Here is a 24,687-nt window from a genome sequence, read left to right as displayed (position 1 = left end):
TGTGATTGTGTGTTTAAAGTTACAATGGGAAAGATTTAAGTTGGTCTCAAAGAAAATTTTCTTACTTGGTTTGCTAAGCCAAGAATGGGTAATTAAGGGACATAAAAATCATCCATTGCTGGGATTCTTTGGAAATGTGTCAGATGTTTATGTCAATAGATGTCAGTTATGACCATTATTACATTAGGAGCTACAGCCATAGGGAAGGGATGTGTCCTGGTGCCTACCCTCCTATATCTGATGATTTAATGGGGGTGATGGAAAAGTAGTCAACCATAGTTTACTATGAAATATTCTATGATAAGAGAAGAATAGGAAGCTATAAAGACATAGATGAACACCCGATCTTGGAGGCAAGGGATGCAGGAAAAGGTTTTAATACAAAGTGTAAATAGGGAGCATGGTTATGTGAAGGGACAAGATTGGAAGCTGTCACAGTGGAGGGAAGAACAAGTGCTACAGTGCCCTAACCCATCATGCATTTGGGAGAACTGCAGCTTGGGGAAAATAGTAAGAGATGAGGCTGGACATTGGTGAGGGGTAATGGTGGGCAGGTCATGAAACACCTTTGCAAGTAGCCCACAAGGATCATGCTGTGAAATAAACAGAAGTAGCATCTGAATGGAGGTGCTAGGCAGGCTGGTTTCCACCACTTGCCACAGGACATCCTTAAGCTTTCCTATTTCTATTACCCATCTTTCTTCAGAGTTTTCTACTCTTCTCCAATGTCACGTCCCTTAAGCTTCAAGGCCTAGTTCTAACACCAGCCTTTTCTCCAGAAGCTCCCCCAACCCCTAACTGGAAGGATGGCCTCTTGTTGGGCACACTGGGCGTGGGTATCTGTGTACGTGCACACGTGCAGTATAGCACCATGATTACGACATTTTGGGGCCAGCCTACCTGAGTCGCCATCCTATGCTTCCATTTCCTTATCTGTCAAGTGGTAATCATAACATGACTAAGTCAAAAGGTTATCTCAGGATCAAATAATTTCATTGATACCTTTAACTCCCTTAGAACAGTGACTGGCACAAAGGAAATGTTTAATAAATGTTCGCCTTTATTACATGTTGTGGGCCCCATACACACCCAACCGTGGGCTTGCCTATCTATCACTTGTGCTCAATCAACTTGGAACTAATCAGAGAAGAGAGAAGTCAATGTCCTCTCCTGGTGGGCAGTCACCTTTATGACCTCATACTCTTTGCTTAGACGACTGGTCAACTCAGGCTAGGTATGCACTTTCCATTCACAGGTGGACGTGTGGTAGAGGCAAGAACCCCAAAGGGTGAGGGGCTAGACCATCTTCCTAATCCCTGGATGACCTAAAGCAAGTGCCTTCACTTTCCAGAACTTCAGTTTTTCTGACTGTGCAAGAAGAATGGGCTCCTGTGAAGCTCAAAACTGCAGACGGCTTGCCAGCACTTTGCACAGTGGTGATGCAAATGCGATTTCTATTTCCCAGTCTGCAAGCCACACCACACATCTCCCCAGCCTTCACTTTCACTTCCAGGAGCGTCGCACTCCCCAGACTGGCATGGCTGGCGGGCCTCCAGCGCTGGGAACAGCTATATTTTAATTCACCCCGCCCACTGCCTTGATGGATTCTTTTTCTCCTCCTCCAGGGACTTTCCTCACTTCCTTCTGTAAACGAAGGAAGAAGCACATGAGCACACTGTATATAAATACTAAATACGCTTGGGAAAGCTTTCTTCTTCTTCTTCTTCTTTTTTTTTTTTTTTCTTAACCCAGACTTGGTTTCTGTTGTAGGCGGTGCATTCCCTCGCAGGGCGGGGCCCAGGGTGTTGTGGAAGGGGGAGGGTAGAGGCCAGGGGGTGGAGTAGGCAGTGATTAATGCACCCACTGTGAGGGCTTGCCTTCTATTTAATGGGGGGTCTCTCTGCCCAGGGGGAGTCAGATCCGGCTCCAGGACGAGCAGGAGCATGGCAGAGAATCTGGGGCTGGGCTTCGGGGAAATGGCCAGTGTGGAAATGCTGCCTGAGGAAGGCAGCTACACGCCCAAGGCCAGAGCCAGGCTGGCAGCCAGGAGCGGCGCAGGCTGGCCTCTCACTTGCTGCCTGGTGTCGCTCCCCATCCTGGCAGGACTCACCACCTATCTGCTTGTGGGCCAGCTCCGGGCCCAGGGAGACACCTGTGTGTTCCAGGTAAGCAGTTTCTACCCTCATCCGCTGACCTGATGCAGGCACCTGCCAGCCATGGACAGACCCCTTGAACCCCTCTGCCCCCCCGACCCCATCCCCGCTTCCCCGTGCGGAGGGAACAGCATGGGAGGGGCAGAGAGGTCCAATCAGGTGTCTATCCTCAATAATTCCGGGAGTCGAATTGTCCCTCTTTGTTTATACGGGAACAACTTCCAATAACATGGTTTTGGATCATGATAATCATAGTATACTATGATGAATAGTGGGGAATATTCCTTTGATAAAAAAAAAAAACCCACAAAACCTCCTTAAATTACATAACTAACATGTGTCATTGAAGAAAGTTAGAAAACACAGATAAGGAAAAGAAGATAATGATCACTACCCATAATCACATCGAGGTGACCACTATTGATGTTTGGGGTATATGATTCTGTATTTTTTAACAGATTATTTTGAGTCTCCTAATATGTTATGATTTTATTTATTTTTAGTAAGTTCACAGCAGTATGATGGTATAGATGGTTGTATTATATTCTTGTATATTATATGCCTGTGCTATAATCTATTTAATCAACCCCCTTTCTTGGGTTTAGAAATATTCTTTCTCAGTGCTCAAGAAACAACCTCTTTTTTTAATGTTTATTTATTTTTGAGAGAGATAGACAGACAGACAGAGCAGGAGCACGGTAGGAGCAGAGAGAGAGGGAGACCCAGAATCTGAAGCAGTCTCCAGGCTCTGAGCTGTCAGCACAGAGACGGACGTGGGGCTTGAACCCACGATCCGTGAGATCATGACCTGAGCGGAAATCCTGTGCTTAACCGACTGAGCCACCCAGATGCCCCAAGAAAGAACCTCTTGCCTGGTTCTCTATCTCTCACATCTTGCTGGGGGCTCATGGTAGAGGATTTTAGCCAAAAATGAAAATAAGAGGTAGGGAGAGCACTCGTGGCAAGTGGGGTGGGTACCGGTATCAAGGGGAAACTTACAACTCTGGACTAGGAACATCAAAGACCTTAAAGACTAAAGAAAGTGTCATTCAAATCATATCCTTTCATAAAAAAATAAAAAAGTACTCCTGCATAATCTGTGATGACTGATTTCATTTCAGTCAAAAGTATTATATTCCAGAGGAGAAAACAGGCTTTTCAATTCGTTTACCTGGAAATCTGTCTTCTAAGCAATGCTGGCTGGCTTCAGAGCAGGAACACCAGCAGAGAGCTAATATGTAACTCTCACCACCCCCTCGGAGTCAGCAAACAGACCTTGACTCAGGCAGCAGGGCCCACAGTCACATGCCATCGTTCAGAAAGCGTAGAAATATGCAGATAACCTGGAAATGGTGTTCATGTTAGAGAAGAAATTCAAGGCATGGGAGGTCAGGCTGTGACCCCCACGGAGCTGATTCCTACGAAGCCAAACCAGAGCACCTAGTAGGTGTTCTGGGATTCTGTCCTTCTCTAGCCAGAAAGAGACAGTTGTTCCAGAAGGAGGCATTGAGAGACCTCCAATAACCCGAACTCTCCGGAGTTCTACAAGGAAACAGTGCCTCTGCCTAAAATGATGCCTTGAGGTCCCCTATTTTGGCAGATGCTGAAGAGCACCTTTGTTGCTCTAGAAGCACCTTGGGGTTAGCAACGGTGGGAAGCCAGTCACCACCCCTTGGTGGCGGAACGCCACAGTCCACAGGGGCCACTGACTTGCTCTGTCAGGAAGAGAGCTTGAGACACGAGCTGTCACTGCCCAGGGAGGCCCCCAAGGGAAGGCATGAGTGCCTGTCCTATCACTGGTCCTCAAGAAAGGAAAAGGCTAATATTGCATTCTGTGATACGTAAGCCAATCTCCCTGGAGAGCAGAGACTGTTAGCGCTGTGGTTTGGCCAGGCTATCCAACTTCTTGGTGCGTCAGAAGAAGAGAAAGGGAAATGGGTGAGGCCTGGGCACATGTAGCAATCGGAGTCCTGAAAAGAAACAACTGGCCCATTCAAACAAGAGAGTTTAAAGAAGAATGTTTAAGGAGTTTGGAAAAGTTTCAAAGAAGAGTCTCGTCCCTGAGAAGCAGAAACATTGTGAGGTTAGCAACGATGGGAAGCTGGTCATCGCCTCTTGGCCTGAAGGAGCAAATGGAGGGAGCAGTTTTAGGGGAACCCAAGGAGAATGAAAACATAGGAGAGGGCTGGCTGGAGGAGCTGAGGGCTACGTGGAGCCTGATTTGCCAGACAGCAGGGAGGGAACAGGAAAAAGGGCAGGAGAACTGGTCACTCTCTGCTCCCTGCCTCCCATCCCACTGGCCAGACTGGAAGTCAGGCTCAAAAGATTCAGGAAGCAAGAGTGCCCAGAAGACAGCCTCGTAGGACGCAGGGCAGGTGCGGGAAGGGCAAAGAGGGGGATCCTACTGGGCTAATGGAGAATAATCAGCTCAGGAAAGATGGAAGATAGGGTTCAGGAGGGAAAACGAGGTCACCGGGAAGAGCATGAGTGGGCAGAACTGTGAAATGTCACGGCTCGTAGACACCCAAGTTTGAATTCCAGCTCAGCCACCTCTGGCTGGGGAAGAAAAGGAATGTGGTTTCATTTCTTTGAACTTGTTTCCTTTTCTACCAAAAGAGGATACGGACGTCAACCCTCTGGCAGCACTAATAAGATGATTGCAGGAATGTGGGGAGACACACACACCCTTACTGTGATGGTGATCCCCACAACCGTGCCAGGCACCCGGCAGTTACAGAAAAGCATTAGCGACAGATGTAGGAATGTTCCAGGTTTTTATTAGTAGCAGCAAAGATAGTTACCAAACCTGGTAAAATACATGTATTTTAAACCGGACTCTCCCTGCAGGGGCTACGTAAGGAAAGATCCAAAGTGACAAAATCCTTAACCCAGGTAAATTTGCAGAGCAGAGATCAAAGTCAGATTTGAAAAGATCTGGGATAACTACTTCAGGGGGCGTGTCCACAAATATGACATCAATCGTGTGCTCCATGCAGGGATAAAAACTGCAGTGGCCACTGTTTCTAAAAACTGAAACATCTCAGGGCACCTGGGTGGCTCAGGCAGTTGAACATCTGACTCAGGTAATGGTCTTAACGTTCGTGGGTTCAAACCCTGTGTTGAACTTTGTGCTGTCGGCTCTGAGACTGGAGCCTGTTTCGGATTCTCTCTCCCTCTGTCTCTGCCCCTCCCCACTTGCACTCTCTTCCTCTCTCTCTCTCTCTCTCTCTCTCTTTCTCTCTCTCAAACAAATACACATTAAAAAAAAAATGAAAAAAAATAATGAGACATCTCTCTGTGTAAGGATGGAGAATTTCTCCAAGATGTATCATTAAGTGGGGGGAAATGTACATAGCAATATATAGAATAGGTGGAGACATTCATTTTCAGAAAATATGTATATTCATATTTATGCGTGCGTTTATAAGTGCATAGACCCTCTCGGGAAAAAGATAAGACACTATTAGCTTTAGCAGCATCTAGCTTGAGGACTTGGGCCGCTGGGCAGCAAGTAAGAGAGAGAAGCATTTTTAAACTTACACCCTTTTGTTCAAAATGTATAGAGAGATAGTAAAATGCTTTAGGGCCATTGGATACCTGGAAAATGCCAAGTAGATTTGCATCTTGGAAAAACTCGGTGTAAATTCTTGCCTAGACACCTCTTGGCTGTGTTACCTAACCTCCACGGGCCTCAGGCTCCTTGTGTGGGACATGGGATACTTAGAAATAAAGTATTTAAGGTGTCTGTCAGGAGGTGAGAGATTAGTAAATGGTAGCAATTATTGTTATTATTATTATGACCAGGGAACTTCCTGCTCATGGAAATTGTATCATTCAGGGCAGCTTCCCCGCCCACTCTGGAATCTGCCATCTCCAGGCCAGAGGGCAGGTTTTGACCCTGGAGGAACTTTCTTGTTCGCTGATATTTGTGAGCTATCTCCCTGCCTCCTTCTCCACCCTGGTCTTGCACCCTCAACCCACACTCCGATTCAGTCCTTACCTGGCTGCCTGGACCATGGCCTGGGCTTTCTTGGGCCCTTAGTGGCCTCCATTGCCCTCGGGCTGGGTCTGTGAGCCCCCATGCTGGGCCTCACGTGCCCTGAGGCCAGGCCTCCCTCTTCCCCAGCCACCACTCTGGCACCTACAGGGTCTGTACCCCAGGCCTGGCAGAATGTGCCATGCAGGCTCAGCCCCAGCCCGGCCCCCCCAGGGGGCAAACAGAACTGTGCAATAAATCACCAAGGATGCCATAGAGGTGTTGCTTCTTTGGACGGCAGCCCTGCACTCTCTCTGTCCTTCCCCTCCAGGTTCTCTTCTGGAATCCCCACACAGTCTCCACATTCTTCTTGCTTCCCTACAACCTTCCTTCCACCCCTTCCTGAAAACCCCTGCAAGAGACTCCTAGCCCTTGTTCCCTGCTCGCCTTTCCCCTCCATGCCTGCCCCTGACACACGCCCCAGCTCTGGTCTCCATTCAGACCCACAGGACCTCATGGTAAGGCCAACCGAGGCCTCAGAGTTGCACAGGCTCGAGGGAAATGCCGTGGCTCCACCACATCACATCTGTGAACTCTAACAACTCATTATGCACCAGACACCATCCTAAGCTTCTTCAGATCTAAGGTTTCGAGAAGAGTAAAGGAGATCGTGCCGATACAGCCCTTAGCCTGGTGTCTGGCATGTAAACCGTATGATGCGTTTGCTATTATTACTAAATGCATCATCTCAGTCCTTGTGACTCCACAGCAAGGAAAGAAAGTGCTACTATTATCTCCATTTATCATCATCTCCATCATTTAGAGATGATGAAACTGAGGCTTAGACAATCTAAGCCACAGGCCCACTGGGATTCAGATTCACCATATATGTTCCTTCTAAGCATCACGCTGTTCTACCCGTGGTGTAAACCCAGCAAGGCATTCATTTCGAGGCATGGTCAGGAGGATGTGACAAGGATTCCCTAAAAAATACCTGTCACATAGTAAGTGCTCAATAAATGCTAGTCTCCTTCTTCCCCTGGGGGCTGCTGGCTGCACCTGGCACACAGAAGGCACTCACAAAGTGTTAGCTGGGTAGAGAGAGAAAGGAAGGGATGCGTAAGGTTCCTGACCTCCCTAAGTCGTCCACTCCCTGCCTATAGCATGAGGAGGTGAACACACTTGTTTTATAGCCCTGAAGTGAGAGTTCAGCAAGATGTCAGGAAGCTCTTGCCTGGTGTTCAACAGACATGATTTCCCTGGTTGCTCCCCCTCGAGTGTGAGCCTTTTGGTCTCACTCGGGCTCCTTCCTCTTCGGAAATGACGGCAGTAATGACAATCGCTTTTCCATGTTGTGTAGAGAAAACAAACAGATGGTCGCGATAGAAGTGCTCTGGAAAGTGCAAAACAGGGAGCAGCCAGTGGCACTGCCTCTCCTGCGGCCTCACAAGTCCTGGCAAACCTGGAAGAGAAACCCAACTCACTCCCGAGGTCAGGCCTTGGGTGTCAGGCAGAGAGACCACAGGGAAGGAGGGGGAACGGGCCGCGGGTGTGAATCCCAAATATCCACGGCAGCCCCGGAACTGGTGACTCCAGGATCCTTTCGTTCCCCTGTTAAAATCAACACACACATCACTCTAAGCCTGGCCCTGTGGGCTCCTGTGTCGTCACCTGACAGACCACACAATGTCCAGCTACAACAGGTCACCTCCCAGCCTGGTCTCTTTAATGAGGTCCAGCCAACCACAGCACTAACAAGCATGGGTTTTGAAATGGGCCAGAGAGGGGGTACACTCCATTCCCTCAAGCCCTTTGCACAGGAAGGGGCAGAAGTCCAGAAGGCAGCTGTGGATGGAGGAAGCCTCATCTATTGGGAGAAGGAGGAGGCCTTCCCGAGGTCCTAAAGGGTCCAAATCTCTCACTGGTCGTAAACAGACACAAGGCTAGCTTCTGTGTTACCACCAAAGCAATAAAACCCAAAGGAAGTTATCCAGAACCAACAACATGTACCACAAAAGTTTACTGAGCCCAAAGAAAGAAGGAAGGTGAATTGGATAACCACTTTATGTGTGTGGTCTTTCTTGGGCAGCACGATGCTTCTGGGAAGAAAAAATCACTGCCTGCCTTCATGGATGGGGACACTGGGTCTCGCCAAGGTTAGGTGACATACCAAAGTCAGACCACCGTGAAACACTAGTGCTGAGATTTCCACATTAGCTTGGCTGCAAATAGCACATTCTTAGCTGCGCGCCGCTCTGCATGTTGTGTGTAAAGCCCTGACCAGTGTGTCTTGGAGGATAATGAATTGAAATACCCTTGGAATAAAACATTCTCCAGGTTGGATTTATCCCCGTGCAAGCACAAACAGAGAGAGGCAGAAGCAAAAGGCAAGGAGGCAACTGTCTGTGTATTTCTCCTAGAAGTGCTGGGAGGCTGCTATGGGTCATAGAACGTTCATGAGTTTTTGCAATCGCGGCATTTATGACGGCAGGCAATGGATATCTCTTCCTGTTTATGACTATACTAGACAGTCGGTATGGGACACAAGACAAAGGCTAAACGGGTCATTAGTTAAAATACACTCAAGGGATTTTTCTGGGGAAATGCCAATAAGAGAATCTCAAAGACTCATCTATCTTCAGGTTCCATTGTCCATGGTGGGTAGTCAGCTAATGTTGAAGGGGCTCCTGATCCACGCCAGGGTCTGCACTTGGTCTCCAAGTTCAGATCCTAGACCCTCCATTTACTTTTTGACCTTTGGCTTGCAAAGGTTATAAAAAGGTAATGTCCTGGGGCGCCTGGGTGGCTCAGTAGGTTAAGTGTCTGACTTCAGCCCAGGTGATGATCTCACAGTTTCTGAGTTCGAGCCCCGCATCAGGCTCTGTGCTGACAGCTCAGAGCCTGGAGTCTGCTTCAGATTCTGTGTCTCCCTCTCTCTCTCTGCTCCCCCTCTACTCGCACTCTACCTCTCTCTCAGAAATAACTAAGCATTAAAAAATTTTTTTCAAAAAAGGTAATGCCCTTCTTTGAGAGTAACTGGAGTGGTAGACAAGAAACACATGTAAACACCAATACAGGACCGCGTATCCCGAGCACTCAACTAGATAGTCATCTCCCTTCCTCCATCCTTCTTTCTTCCCTCGTTGGAGTATTAGAGTAATTCCAAAAATGCTTACAGCAATAGGTTATGGTTAGTTTGTGTCAGGGATTACCAATCAGCATACAAAGAAAAAAAAAGTGAGAAGAAGAAAAGAGAGAAAATCAAACGAAGGGGAAAATCCCCTGACCTATAGGAACTAAAGGGTGAAAAGCACCAGCTTGCTTTGCTTGGGTCCATAAATGCTAGTGGCCACAGGTGTCGCACATTCCATTAATATGAATCCCCAAAGGCAGACACATTTGCCTTTTCTGCTTCTGACTACTGGCCAAAACTCACAACCTTCAACACACATTTCTGGAGCTATGACTATGCTGCCAGCAGAGCCCGATGGAAACCTTTGGAGGCTCCAGGACTAAAAGACGATGGGCCATCCAACTCTTGAATTAACTGTGTTTTATTTAAACAAAAACTCAAAACTCGGCATGTGTTCTAAAATATAAAAGGTCTCTTTCTTAGTTTTTTGGATTGTAAAACTCAGGCTAAAGTCACAGAAGCTACACCTTGCTCCATCTCTTGGCTCTCTTTTCTTCCTATTTTTCTGATGTCTGAGCAACAGCATATTTTGCTCTTTGGATAATCCAGCCGAAGTACCAGGCACTGTCTGAGGCACCAGGAATCTTGTGGTGAGCAAGAGACAGATGGAGTAGGTCATTGCCCACAGGCAGCTTGACTTGCACTGGAGAGCAAAAAGCAATTAGCACGCAAATAATAATATCCCTTCAGGGAGTGATAAACACTTAGGAAGAGAAAGCAATGGCGTCCTGGTCCTCAGCCAGTGGTGTGAGAAGGCATTTACGAGAGAATAAATCACATTCCCCTGGGATGCTCTTGGACTCTGTGCCTATTCAAATTTGGAAGATAACACTGCATCCCTCACAAGCTGTCTCCCTGGTACCCCAGGGTAACACAGAAGCGATGGAGAGGAGTCAGGGTTGGAGCCACTAGGGACTTTTCCGGGCCTGGTGTTGTCGGTAGCCATCTTGAGATCTGGCGTGGAACCGGCTCAGATGCACGAAACTTTTCCCAAATGAGCTACTAGCTCTTTGTCTCAAATCTCCTCTTCATTCGTTCCTGCCTCCCATCACAAAACTCTTTCTCCCGTGAGAGCATCACTATTAAGAGAAGCAGCAATGGAAAGCCTTAGGTGTGGTTCTTGGAAAGAGAGTCACAGCTGATGTTCTTGGGGACTCTTGGACTGTTGAGGTCTTTGACATCTGCCAACTGGCCCTGTCACAGGCTCCAGATGAATGGCCGATTCTAGGCCACTGAAACCCAACCATGTTCAACCATACACGAGAATAAATGTGTGCCCCAGTTATAGAAATCCAGCACAGCCAGTAGGGAAATGTGTTCACGTCACAGATACAGGCTGATGGCAACGAGACTCTGGGCCAAGAGGAATGTTCCAGTCTCTTGGTGGAGCATCTGTTTGGACGAAAACAAGCAGATGTTCAAGAAGATTTCTCAGCAGAGAGCTGAACGAAGCAGAGGACCAGCAAGGCAGTACCGTTTCGTACACGAGAGGACGCAACCGTGCTCTCCCCAATTCTCTCTGAGTTCACCTTCAGTTTTCTGCCTCGTCACAGACCGATTCTTTATCAGCTCTGACAACAGCAAATAAGGAAACAGGCTACAGAATGAGTTCATTTCTAGGCTGCTTCTCTGCCCATCCCCCCACCCCAGCCTGTCAAAGTTATTGATGCTGGACAAGTAGTCACATCAACTGGGCTTGGGTTTCCCAAAGCCACTCTACTCATGCCTCTGTGCTAAATGTATATAATAAGTTCATTTGGCAGCAAAACTCCTTGTAGTTTCCCAGCTGCTCCCATGCTCTGCTGGGCCTCCTTACGCTGCCACAAGTTGGTGGCCTCTTCTGGAATGGTCATTACTTTTTATCACCTGGCTAATACCTGTGGGACATGTAAGACTCATTTCAGAGGTAATTTCCCCTGATTGCCCCAGTTCTGGACCAGGTTCCTGTTTTCTGAACTCTGTGCTTCCCCTACTCTCACAGTGCATGGAACTGCTGGTACTTATCCATCCACCTCACCAGATGGGGACCTTGTCCGGAAGTGGGAAGTGCAATAGCCTGGGGCTAGAGATTCTGGAGTTGATTGGGCTGGGTTAAAATCCTATTTCTTCACTTTCCAGGTGTGAGGCATTGGGCAAGCTACTTAACCTGACTGAGCCCCATATGCAAATAAGAATATGAAAAGCATCTACCTTAAGAGTCATTGCCAAGTGGAAGAAGATAATGTGTGTGAAGGGTTAAACATAGTTCAGTGCCACTAGTCATTCAACTGGTAGTGGCTACGCTTACTGGATTTTTCAAGCCCTTTGAGTCCTTCACTGTGGTTGCCTCTCATGGCTGGAGCACAGAGGTCTTGGAGAGGAGTAAAGAGCGGGTCCCAAGAATGGGGTGGTCAACTGGGACCTCGCAAGCCAAGAGAAGTAGTTGGGCCTGTGTCTTGAAGACCATGGGGAACCCCCGAAGGTGTATGAACAGAATTGTGTCCCAGTACAGTGAGGCTGTAGAAAGAGCATTCAGAGCAGGAGAGGAGGTGATTTTGAGAAGAGGAAAACCAGATGCAAATGGACCAGTTAAGAGACTCATGGGAGAATCCAGGAGAACAGTATGCTAAGGCCTGGAGGGGTGGCACAAATGAGAAAAGCTGCAAAATAGAAGCGGCAGCTTGGGTTTGCTGGAAAAAGAAAGCAGCAAATTTCAAGTCTGGTAAGAGGGGAGGCAGTCATGGTGCCATTAACAGAATTACGAAGCAGATAATGGAGAAATAATAGATTCAGTCCTTCAAAGACAGGATCTCTGTCCTCAGGAAGCCTTCCAATGGAGGTCAGGTAGTATGGTGTGCGGGTAAAAAGAGCCCGGCAGTCTGGGCTCTAACAAGGTCACTGTTATCACAGACCTGCTCAAAGACCTGTTCAGCGATGACACAGCTACACCCACATGACCACATACACGTGTGCACATAGCACCGTGCCACGGACACATGTAGACACACAAAACACAGCTGTTCCTACCCTCCCCTGCTGCTGGAGCCATCTTCTGTTACACCCACATGGACACACAATTCTCCATTCACAAGTACAGTCTCACACGCGTGCAGATTCTCAGATGTAAACATGGTTACACAAGGTTCTCTGTCCATGAGGACTAAGAAGGTACAAGATCCCAATCAGAAGACTCCAAGGGAGTCAATATCATATCAGAGAAGGTTTTTTTGGAAACTGTAAAATGTAAAATGCTGATTTTATCCCCAAGCCAAGGGCTTAGTTTTGCCCCTGAGCTTTACTTTCAGACACATGAGCAGTGATTCCTTCATTGTCCATGTGTTCTTTGCCCTGACTCCTACATTTTCTGATTTGATCCTCATCTCCAACCTGGGAGTAATCTGAGGCTAGGAATGTTATTATTCTCATTTTACAAAGGGGACACCAGAGCTCAGAGAGGAAAGATCATATTGTTTGAGATCATGTCGTTAATTAGTGTGGACTGCGGGATTCAAGTTCGGGTGTGTCTGCCTCCGAAGCAGTTACTCTTTCACTCCCACGTGGTATCTGAAATGGCTGGCAAACTACGATTGCAAGGATGCAAATTTCTTTGTGTATTGCATGGAAACAGGGCTGATGGGAAGGAGAATAGAGCCCTTATTTCTTTTTCTACATCATTTTTAAAAAATAGTTCCAATTTTGGGGGCAATGGATCCTGGGTGGTTCCATTGGTTAAGCATCTGACGCTTGATTTCAGCTCTGGTCATGATCTCACAGTTTCTGAGTTGGAGCCCTACATCGGGCTTGTGCTGACAGTATGGAGTCAGCTTGGGATTTTCCTTCTCTCCCTCTCTCTATCCTTACCCCACTCATTCTCTCTCTTTCTCTCTCTCCTCTCTCTCTCTCAAAATAAATAAATAAACTTTTAAAATTTTAAAAATAGTTCCAAGTTTTAGATCATGGTGGAAGAAAGAAAATGAAACAAGTGCCACCATTTGTTCAAATAATATAAGCCTAGACAGATGTCAGAGTGTCCTGGAACAGAACAGGGAAAGCTCTTAGGACAGAACTTCAAAGTCATAGGAGAGAGAAGGTCATCAGGCTGCTAGAGGAGGAAAGGGGGGTGCTTGGGCATGAGATTCCCCTCAATCAAGTATTCCCATTGCCATGTCCCTTATTCCGGAGAGCCCAGGCTGGGCGGCAGCAGCATCTTAACCAGGCCTTTGCTATAGGCAGCTGTGGGGTTGGGAGACAAAAGAATCACAGGTTTGTCTGAATCATCTTTCCTTCCCAATAGACTCCAAAAGGGCGGGAGTTTGGACCTTCACATCAGCGAGCTTGTAAGTGTGTTCATATCTGATGCCTTTTCTTGTGGGGAACGGGGCATTATCTAGTAGTTTGGGTATGCAGGAGGTTCAGAGGGATGTAAACCTAGAGGAGAAGTGAGGTTCCTCCCCGGTCACTAAAAAGACAAAATGGTGCTGTGGCCAAGTTCATGACCTTTGGAGTTGATGGCCTCTGCCTCAGTTTACTCATCTGTGAGAATGGTTAAAATGGTACCTACCATGTCAGATTAGTGTGGATTAAATCAGTAATTTCCTATAAAAGTATTAGAACAATGTCCCACCCACTCCCTATCCCATTTGTTAGGCCACCCATCAATGGATATGGTTAATATGGTTAAAGGGACCTTGCATACGGTCCATTTGCTCCCCCTAAAGCAGTAGCAGGGAGGGAAGGGCGATGTGAGTTTACTGAGCCTAGACCGTGTGCCAGGAATCATGCTCAGAACGCTCCATTCATGATAGGAGTTGATGTGCCCATCTTAGAGATGAGAAAACAGCGTCTTGGACAGGTTAGAAAATTGCCCAAAGTTATGAGCCAAGATTCATTTGTGTTCAAGACTCTTTCTCCTGAGGCCTCTCTGTCCCTGGAGAAACAACAACAGTCTACAAGGGGCCAAGCTGAGGGAGAAGAATGTTTCTCTCTAGTGGCAGGCACCATGCAACTCCAAAAATACTGTCTTCACTCCGGTCACACTCTAACTCACACAAAGCATCTTTCTCCTTTCCTTACAGATGCATCTCCTGGAGCTGGTGGGGATAAGCCAAGGGCACATCTGACAGGTATTTCTCCCCGGTGTGTTTTCCAGGGGACCATGCATGGGCCATGCGCCCAAGATTTCTTTCAGAGGATTTGCCCAAAGTCATTCTAGGAGCTTCAAACCCAAAACCACACACCTTGGTAACAGACTTCCCCTCTCAGTTGAAGGTTCTCAGATATCTCCATCCCTTAAGAGGTCCAAAGGCCCATGACCCTCGGGCATTTTCTTTCAGACTCTACCGACCCTCTTCCTTGCTGTTCTGTCTCTCTCTTTCATTCACACCCTCAGTCACTCAGAAATGGCTTCTCTCAGACTCAGAGATTCACATAATTTTGAATCTAGTCGAAGATAAAAGTTCCTCTGAGTTGTTAAACTTCTCAAGTCCATCTGTACCCTATTCAGGATGAAGTGGTTGGCCATTTACATTCAAGGAAGATGTTGACAAAGAATTTTTGTTGATGTGAAGAGATTAAGAGCAGCCTCATAATATCACCAATATCAGTTTCCCAAGCCTAGTGTTGAAGTTGCTGGCATCGGATGCCCAGAGGTGCATATACCTCAAAGACTCCAGGGAAAAGAACAAGACAAGGCACAAATATGCATAAAAACCCCATTGACAGACTAGAGAGTTAAAAGCAAGTGTAGTCTCCTGACCTATAAGAAAGTTTGCAACCCACAGGGGACTATCCCTGAGGCCCAAGACATGCATCTTACTGTTTGCCCAAGAGGAAAATGTCTGTGGTGAGTCCTGAGTGAGGATTAGGACCAGAGAGATGCCAAGTCACCAGTCACTTACCACTTGCCTTTCAGAATGGGACAGTTTGAACAAACTAAGCAGGATTTTCCTAGCAGCCGAATGTGGACATGTCACCCCTCTTCCTACCGAATGGGGATCTGCGGGGGGGGGGGGGGAGCTACACACTAGCTCCTAATGTGTACTAGGCACTGTGGTAGGCATTTTACATCCACAATCTCGTTTAATCTTCATTTCAGCCTGACGAGGGGGCACACTGAGGCTCTGACAAGTTAAGTCACTTGTCCCAAGTCACATGCATGACTAGGAAGAGCTGTGGATCGAGTCTGACTCCTAGAACTGCACTGACTCCTAGACCTTCACTGACTCCATTACGACGCACTTCCTCCCCTAACTCCCACTGGCTGCCACATTGATTGCAGACCATCTTAACAGGACTTGCTTTGTCTAGAGACTAAACGATTTTTGCCTCTGTGACATCCGAGAGGATTTTTTTTTAATCTGCTGCATCACCCTCAGTGGGAAGGGAGAGGACCAGGAGTGGTTAATAAAAATGCCTTTCACAGAGTTTGCACAGAGATGATAGAGCTCTCCAGGGGCCATTTAACGCAGGGGCCAGAGAGACCACACGTGTCCTGAACACGTGTCATTGTGCAAAACAAACCATAGTCCAGTCAGCCTCAGAACAGGGGCTTTAGAAAAATCCAGGAACCAAGTTTCTAGTCAGCCACTGGGTGTGAAGGTTGCTAAATATTTCCTTAAACATAAACTATCCCTAAGCTATGGCTGATGGCACACACTGGTGGTTGTTACGGACTTCGAAAGCACTCATAGGAAATTAAACTATATCTTTTTATTTTCCTAAAAAATATTCATTTTACTGCAGATTATTTTATTTAAAATCAATGAGTTGGTCCCAATTCACTTTTTTTCGTGCTGTGCACATACTTCATAAAAGCATTCATTTATATGTCCGAGGAAATCGTGTGGACTTGTAAATAACGCAAACATAAGAACATGTCGAAATATATAAGGTGGAATAAGCTTATATTTTAATCTGCCAAAACGGAAGATACTAGTTTATTTGGGGAAAGAAAATAAGTAAGTGTTGAGTACTTGCCGTATCTAGCCATCGGGAGAAAAATGACTGTGTCTCTTTTGTTCACTTGATCTTCCAAACAAGGAATGAAGGGGCTTTATCTCCAGTTCACAGACAGGAAATAGAGACTCAGAGAGAAGGGACCCACACTACTGAAAACTTCACGTGCCTTAGAGCCAGAGCTGGACCTGAGTTCTGTGGCCCAAAGCCCCGGCCCCTTCCACTCCACCAGTCAATTACATCGGCTTATATTTTGGCTCTGTTGGTGTCAGAGAAACATTTCCAAAAGGTTCTGCATCTCCCATTCCAATATCTGCCCTGCATGATGATTTTTTATTAATCACTGCCTGCGTCTCATGTAACTTTGGCCCATAGCATTGCAGGGGAGCTACAGGGAGCCCCTGACTCTCTGAAATGCCCTCTCTGTTGGACAGTAGGTCTGAAACAAAAGGCTAATCAATGTGAAAGCAGTTTAGAGCGTATTGCTAAAAGCTAGGTATTTTATCCACACCGTCCTTTTTTATCTTTTCCATGGGTGTTTTTATGTCCTTTTTTTTTTTTTTTTTTTTTAAGGAAAGAGATGTCAAGTGAAAAACCAATGCTTAGTTAGTAAGGAGAGAGTTTGTGCCAAAAGAATATTGCAGGATGAGAGAAGGGAGAGGGAAGGTCACTCACAGTAGGGAGAATGCTCTGCCCTTTAAGGCCTACACGTGTCTTGGGGGTTAGGCTGAACGGGGTTTTCTTTTACAGAAAGGAGTAAGCAAAGCTGGAACCGACCAGGTGTGAGGAAGTGGGATGAAGGTTGGCAAGCGTCAGAGAATGTTCACCCTGAGGGCAGCCTATTCTCAGGAAAGACTATAGGCTGGCCCTGGGCTGAGGGCAGGCCCAAAGCTCAGGGGCCAGGAGGAAGGAGAGAAGCGTAACCAAAGTCTGGTTAAGAAGCAGTATGTTCCAGTGGACCCATGGGGACAAAACAGTTCAGCTAATCATTTATGAGGCAGAGAGTCAGGGTTTGGAGGATCTGGAGTCTGGCCTCGTCAGAGACGCACAGGGGACACCCACCAGTTTTATCTCAGCCATTTGGAGAAGAGGTTCTTTGAAAGGAGGTTGTTTTCCGAAACCCAAAAGAGTGAGGTTTCTCAACCTTCACCGTTTTCCAGGATCATGGGGCTCGGGTAAAATTCTACATGATCAGGAAAGAAAACTCGGGTGCAGAGAGGCAAAGTAATGTGCCCTAAGATGCTCTTCTCTGAACAAAAGTTTATCCACTTACATCTCCTCCCTTCATTCCTCCTCAAGGAACTTGTTAGTCATTGGTTTTGTTCAATCACTGTACTTGGAAAATAATAGGAGACTCTTTTTGGCAAAGCAAGCTCAGACACAAGCAAATTAACTCTCTTTTTTGTCTCTGCAGTTGTGAGACAAACTCCCACACAGCCCTTGAAAAGTCAGTTCCCAGCCCTGCATTGGGAACATGAACTTGGCTTGGCCTTCACCAAGAACCGGATGAACTATACAAATAAATTCCTGGTGATCCCAGAGTCTGGAGAATACTTTGTTTACTCCCAGGTCACGTTCCGAGGGACCACGTCTGAGTGTGGTGAAATCCGCCAAGGGAGCCGACTGAACAAGCCAGACTCCATCATTGTCGTAATCACCAAGGTAACAGACAGCTACCCAGAGCCGACCCAGCTCCTAATGGGGACCAAGTCAGTGTGCGAAGTAGGCAGCAACTGGTTCCAGCCCATCTACTTAGGGGCCATGTTCTCCCTGCAGGAAGGGGACAAGCTGATGGTGAATGTCAGTGACATCTCTTTAGTGGATTACACAAAAGAAGATAAAACTTTCTTTGGAGCCTTCTTGCTGTAAGCGCAAGGTTGACATCCTTGGGTGAAGGTCCTCTGCCTCCAAGTTCTTAATTTTCTTCCCTTGTATGTAATTACTTAAAAAGGATTTTTTTTGGAGCATTCCACAGGAAGAGTGGTTTAGCTATGAAATTTGAGGCACGAAATCTCATACTTAATATGCCTGACAGATGAAAATCATAACCAGAAAAAGGCAGAACAGAAGAGACACGCGATCATGATTGCCTGGAAAAGTGGTGAGTTTCTAAACATTGGAACACTGATCACCAAATGAATGGAGATCTACTCAGAACATCTCCTCTCCTTCATACCACACGTTTGTCCCCAGCAGGTTCAATAATTGTACGATTTGATTATGAAACATCTGCTTCAGTTTAGGAACCATGAACAAAATCCAAAGCCCTAGAAAACATAAATCATGGAAGAAAAATCCTTCATCGGTTTCCCCAAATATATACTTTAATGCCTTATCTTAAAAAAAAAAAATGAAAAGAGGGCTGATATTTCTCATGAACATTCTCAAAAAAAAAAAAAAAAACCACAACAACTGTTTTCATGCCATCTATGGCAAAAGAGAAAAGCAACCACTCCTTTCATAATGTACACAGGCATCACACAAACAAGTATGAGTTCCACATGTGTATCAAAAGTACAACAATAGCATTTATTTAGCACAGCTTTCTTAAGCACCTTTCCTGTTCTGGGCACTTCCTTAACCCAGAAGATACTATGAGACAGACTCTACTGGAAACTTGAATGAATACCAGTACACGGCTCCCAGTCAAATACCACTCAATGTCAATGTCAAATACCACTCAATGTACTTTAAGGAGTTACTCCAGGGCCTGACACTGGTATGTAAGATTTCTGGAGCTCTCCTGACTGTGTAAGACATCCAGATGATTAGGTCACTCTGGAAACTTGAAGACAGATTTCTCGCCAACTAGACCAACTGTGCACCAAGTGTGTTGGACACCAAGAGACAGTAGACTTATTCTCTTGGGCTAAAAATGCCTATCACCAAATCAAGACAAGTTCACTTAGCTCTGCTTTGAGGTTTCGAGTCACAGTTTGATAGGCAGAGTGTTATATGGGTGTTTTTCTCTTTGAATGTTCAAGGGATTTATATATGGGATTAGCTAATCAGCCCTGCTCAGGCTTCTCCCCTGGAAGAGAGGCTGGACATTAAAAAGGTCCTTCCTGCACCACAGTGAGCTCCTACCCTCAAATCTCTAGGATTTTCCTGCACTAATATGCCAAGGGTAGGAGAGACCTTTTTGTTCTCTTTGCCTCAGTCGACTTGTCTGTCAAGCGGGCATCTACCAGTGTGTCACCCAGGGTCAGATGAGCTCATGGGGATGAAACACATGAATGAGATCATTCTGCACAATCTGAATATGACACGGACCGCCACTTCCAGCACCTTGGCCCCTGGCATAAATGCTGCCTATTGTAGGACACATTATGAAGAGGTATAAAAGCAAACTTGGCACCAAAATCACTCTTACCCTTGTTGGCAGGAAACTACAGAGGCACTGAGGTGTGTGATGGCGTTTCTGAGCAGGATGAGGGCTGTAACAGTGCTTGGTCAATACTGGTCAAGTTATAATTAAATAAACATTGATTTCTGGTTTCTCAGTTGGGAAACTGAGGTTCTAAAGGCTTCAGGTTCCCGCAACCACTGGCACAGAGCCCAGCCACTCAGCTGAGCAGAGGGAAGGGTGTGGTCACCTCCACCTGATTCAAAAGAGCCTTCATAAAGGAAGTGAAGCCTGAACTAGTCCTTGAAGAGAGTGGGCGGGGACAACAGATGGCCTCAGGGAAAGGGCATCTCAGAGGGAGGAATTACCCTTTACTTAAAGCAGAAAGGAAAGGTTTCTCAGTAACTAAACCAGCTTGATAAGACGAAGCTCTTTCAACGTACTCCGAGAGCAATGTTAGCTGGCAGATCAGAATAATGGTATCAAAGGCTCTAGTCTGGCTCCAGAATCAGAACTCACACCCCCATGGAGAAAATAAAATGCCCTGTTGGCATTTGCACAAGTGCCCAAGCAATGTGGGGTGCAGGAGAGGATTTGCATGGAAAAGGCCAGAATGGACCTTCTTCTCCACTAAAAGGAACTCTTGTTACCCAGCATCTTTAGACCTGCCCAAGGCATCGTAGGGGATCTGATGGATCTGGAAGTTCATCCAGGAAATAGAAGTTTCCTGCTTTTCAAAAAGACTTGACCACTTCTGGTCAAAATCCCTGCCACGTATCTATTTCTGTGCCTGTCCTAAGCTTGTTTGTCAAAGAGTGTATTGTGCTGAAGTTTTCTCCGGTGAATTTGTTAAATCTCTATACTTTGTACCATTCAGAAAGGCCTTGCTGACCATTTCTAGTAGGACTCAAGTCAACACTTCTGTTTCTTAGACATTATCTCCGTGGCAGAAATTAGTGCACTGGTTTTAGAAACAAGGTGAGAGAATGCTTAAGGACACGTGAGGGTCCCCTAAAAAGAGTAAATGGGATGCATTCAGAGATTTGCCAGGGAAGAAGGGCCATGCTTACATGCTTTAGAAAAGAGTTAATTTAGGAGGAAAATGCTTTGCTGTTTCATTGTGTCTCAAAAGGTTGAATTCAAATCAATTCCACATTTGCTGCATGCCTACTCGCCCTAGGGACACAAAGAGAAATTATTCTGGTCTCAGACGTGTTCATTCTAACTGCTCAGCACCTCCATTATCTGCACATCCTTTCATTTATATTGGCAGTATTAGCTAATTAATTAGCTAACTTTAGGCACGTGGATATTTTCTCATTAGGAAAATGGGTGCCATCTGATGAAGGATGATCATTAACAAAATGATTTGTGTTTACACTAAGTGTTTTTTAATAGCTTCTCAAAGAGAGTTTTCTGTTAATAAAAGGGGACACAATGAAGATATCATTTCCTCTGGTAGAATCCATCGTTTAAGCCACATGTGGAGAGAGGTGTGGACTTGAGTTTGGCCATCAACACCCTTGAAAATATTAGACCGTATGGACGAGCCAGGGGTACTTTGAGAAGCATGTGTGCTTCAGAAAATACAGGATCCATGCTCAGAATGCATAGGATCCCTAGCATTTTGACCCTAGCATGGTTTAGATCTATTTGGCAGAACAGCATTGCTTAAGCTACTCAAATTCCTAAATGTTTTGACTAAGGTACAGTAGGACTTTCCCATCCCGAAAAGTGTCTGGTTCAGTTCAATAACAGGGCATACCAGGGCCCTTGGCTCCATTTCCATTCAAGTTACGTCACCCCAGAGGAAGTTCCACCTCCGTGCTCGTCAACAACCCATCTGGATTATAAAAGTTTGGCTAGCTCAGTGTGCACGAGGCGTGTCTATTGCTAACATTCTCTTGCAGGATATTTTCCCCAGTCCTTTCCCAATCATGTTCCCGTGATTGCGACACTGGGGGTTAATTCTTCGGGATAGGATTGTTTGTTATACGCTGCACCTTGCAAAACACATGCAGTAGTATCTCTTGCCTCATGAAGCCTTGCTTTCCTAGGGCTCAGGGTCCTGAAATTGTTTTGCCATGTTTAGCAGAATTTATTTTTTTGAAGCCTGCACCACTATCCTAGGTAGTAATAGCTATTGCATCATATTGGCAGCTGAGCCTGGGGAGGATTCAGTGGTCTGTTAACCCCTGAATCCCTTTGCTTTAATGGTGAAAGAGAGTGTGGAGCAGAGCAGTCACATCTCTGCGCTGCCCCACGCTGACAGCCATATTTAGACCTCCTGAGTTCTGAGACAAATTTGCCTCCTACCCCTTCCATCGCCCTATTTTAAGAAGAAAATATCGTACCAACCCAGACAGAAGGTACTTGTTCAGGGTCACACAATGAGTTCATGGAAGATCTAGAGCTGGTTTCTGGCTTCCTGAATCATAATCCTGGGCCTATCCAGTTATCCTCTGCTCTTAGCAAATAGGATGTGTTTTAATAACCGCAGGAGAAATTGTTGGAAGACGGGAGAAATGTTATCAAATACCTATGGGTGATGTAGAAACAATGGGGGGCTTTTTCCACATCTTCTTAGAGGAAAGAGCTAGGGTTAAGAAATTCCAGTTTACAGGCTAATCATTTCTGGTTGGATACCCAAAGAAACTACCTACCCCAAGAATAGAATGTCCTCAAATAGTGAGTTCTCAGGCCCTAGATGTAGTCAAGCAAAGGGATTATCTCAAGGGTTAAAGGGCTTATCTCAAAGGTTTTGTAGAAGCCATTCCATCACTGAGGTGAGAGGAGGGATCTAGCAAAAGGATGTCTGAGGTCTTTTCCAAATCTATGGTTATGTGGCCATTTGTATTTTTTTGAACCTGACCATTTTTAAACTGACTTCTGTGTGTTCCATTGGATCATTAAGAACCTGGCAGGCCTTGTCAAGGGTTCAGTGGCTCCCAGCCTACAAGTGGCTGTCATTTTCCACTCGTTCAGAGAGTGTCCAACACAAAGTGATGGTTTGATCATCTAAGCCAATAGAGAATGCCATGGAATTGTAGAACCAAGGGAATCTTCAGAGTTTATCTACTCCAAGCTACATCATTTTAATAATGAAGAAACCCAGGCTCAGGAAAGTAACATAAATGGCCCAATGTCAGACAGTAACTGGTAGCAATGCTGAGCTAGAATTCACAGCTCCTGACACCCAGCGCAGCAGCCTTTTCATTTCATCCATGAATCAGTTGTTTTTTGCTTTTTGGTTTTTGGCTTGTTGTTGTTGTTGTTTTGTTTTTTTGAGCATTTGTCACATGACAGTACTCATCTAAATACTGAAGAGCAAGGCAAGAGGGAACATGACAGGCAAGTGCCGCTCTCCTGTTGCAAGGCTTCAGGAGGAAGGAGAAACATGACATGGCGCTAATAAAGTACCTGAACATAATCAAATGACTTTATTCCCAAAGTCATTAAAACATGTAACTTCCCCCACTTTTGTTCCAGGGGTATACAGATTGAACAAATGTAGGTATTTATGTGGTTTTACTGATAAACCCTATGCGTTTTCACTGATTTTATGTTTTATGTTAAAACGTCACAATCCCAAGGTAAAGTGCATATTGTATGTTGTTGGACACGTACTTAACTGGTGAGCATCTTATGTCTCCGGGCACTACTGTGCAAATTCTAATCACTGTGAATGACATGTTGTATGTGTTCATGTATTTAACAGATATAACTTAATAAGTTGGTATTAAAAGCTGTGGAATCTTAATAATTAGATCGATCCTTTTGTTAATCTGTTCATTTAATTCTCTTTCTAGATTAAGATCTAAGGATAACCTCTCAGGATCTTTAAATGCATGTATGCTCTGTGTACTTGAAGGCAAAGTGGCAACTGATTTTTTGCAAGTTATGATGAATCTTACAAAAAACGGTGAAGTCCCCAAAATGTGCCACTCTGGTCAAATGAGGGGAAGGCAGACAAGGAGAGAATCTACTGAGCGTCTTCTATGAATTAGAAGACTCTGTGGTTAAGTGGCATATCCAACAATCCTGAAAAAGAGAAAGAGAAGCCAGAGAGACTTGTGTTAGTGCTTGACAGAGCCAGAATTTGGACCCAGGGCTCTCTGACACTGTACCCCGCTGCCTCTTACAGAAATAGAAATTGGCAAGAACCGAAAGGGTTCAACTCAGCCATCACTTTCCATTTTCCAGAGAGTTAGGCTGAGACCATATTAAATTGCCCTTTCTGTGGGTCAAAAATGGTCACACAGAATATCATGTTTCCTGCTAACAGTTGCAGGTAAAATCAGACATGGATTAAGGGAGGCTAAGGCTCTCCTCCAAAATTCCAGACTCAAAATTTCCTTCCCAGTGGGAACCCTGTGGATGTACGGGTGCCCTTCTGCACTCTTCTCACATTCAGTGGGCACTCGCTCCTGGGAGTGAGGAGGACAAAACATTTTTTATGCGTACAGAGAGAAATGAATTATTGGCCCTAAACTTATTAAAAACCAAATATCTACAAAAGTCATAATGGTGGGTCTCCAGATGAGAAAAAATCATCTAACCTAGCTCACCAAAGACAGCATTTTCAATCAGCTCTCAAAAGGACTCTCCATCCCCAGGAGCTTGGGAACAAAAGACAAAACTAACCAGTTGTTGGGTATTTTGACTACCATCCCTGTTTACATTGCTCACACTCACCCCCACACACATACAGTAATAATAATAATAATAATAATAATAACAGAAACAACATCCAAGGGTAGAATTGTAGGAACAGTGGATCCAGAGTCAACAGACCTGTGTTCCAGGCCCACGTCTGCCACCTGGCAAATTCCAAGGCCTTGGGCCAACGAACCACTTCATTTCTGTGGGTCTAAGTTTCTTCCTCTGAGAATCCTGAGCAGAGGTGGATGGAGGAAGCTAAAATCCTTTCCATAAGTGGTTTACAAACAGGTCTCAATAATTCTGTGCTTATAATGCCTGACTCTTCAATGAGCTTCCCTTTTTCAGGAGATAAAAGAGTTTCTCCAAAAGAAAGCAAAATTCCCCTAGTACCTTATGCCACAAAACTCTCCGGCCAGCCTGCGGG

The 24,687-nt window shown here is 45.7% G+C and overlaps 1 protein-coding gene across 1 annotated transcript; it reads left to right on the top strand.

Moving 5' to 3' along the window:
* The first annotated feature begins 1,929 nt into the window (after positions 1 to 1,929).
* Positions 1,930 to 18,636, top strand: TNFSF15 (TNF superfamily member 15). The gene is made up of 4 exons (XM_039240848.1): positions 1,930 to 2,165; positions 13,596 to 13,638; positions 14,377 to 14,424; positions 17,670 to 18,636. The coding sequence occupies exons 1-4, from the start codon at positions 1,944 to 1,946 to the stop codon at positions 18,122 to 18,124; spliced, it is 768 nt and encodes a 255-aa protein (XP_039096779.1). The 5' UTR covers positions 1,930 to 1,943; the 3' UTR covers positions 18,125 to 18,636.
* Positions 18,637 to 24,687: the final 6,051 nt, after the last annotated feature.

This window comes from Hyaena hyaena, unplaced genomic scaffold, assembly GCF_003009895.1.
Source record: "Hyaena hyaena isolate Hyena2069 unplaced genomic scaffold, ASM300989v1 scaffold_6, whole genome shotgun sequence".
In the NCBI taxonomy this organism is placed as follows: Eukaryota; Metazoa; Chordata; class Mammalia; order Carnivora; family Hyaenidae; genus Hyaena; species Hyaena hyaena.
This window is presented reverse-complemented; position numbering and strand designations above follow the sequence as displayed.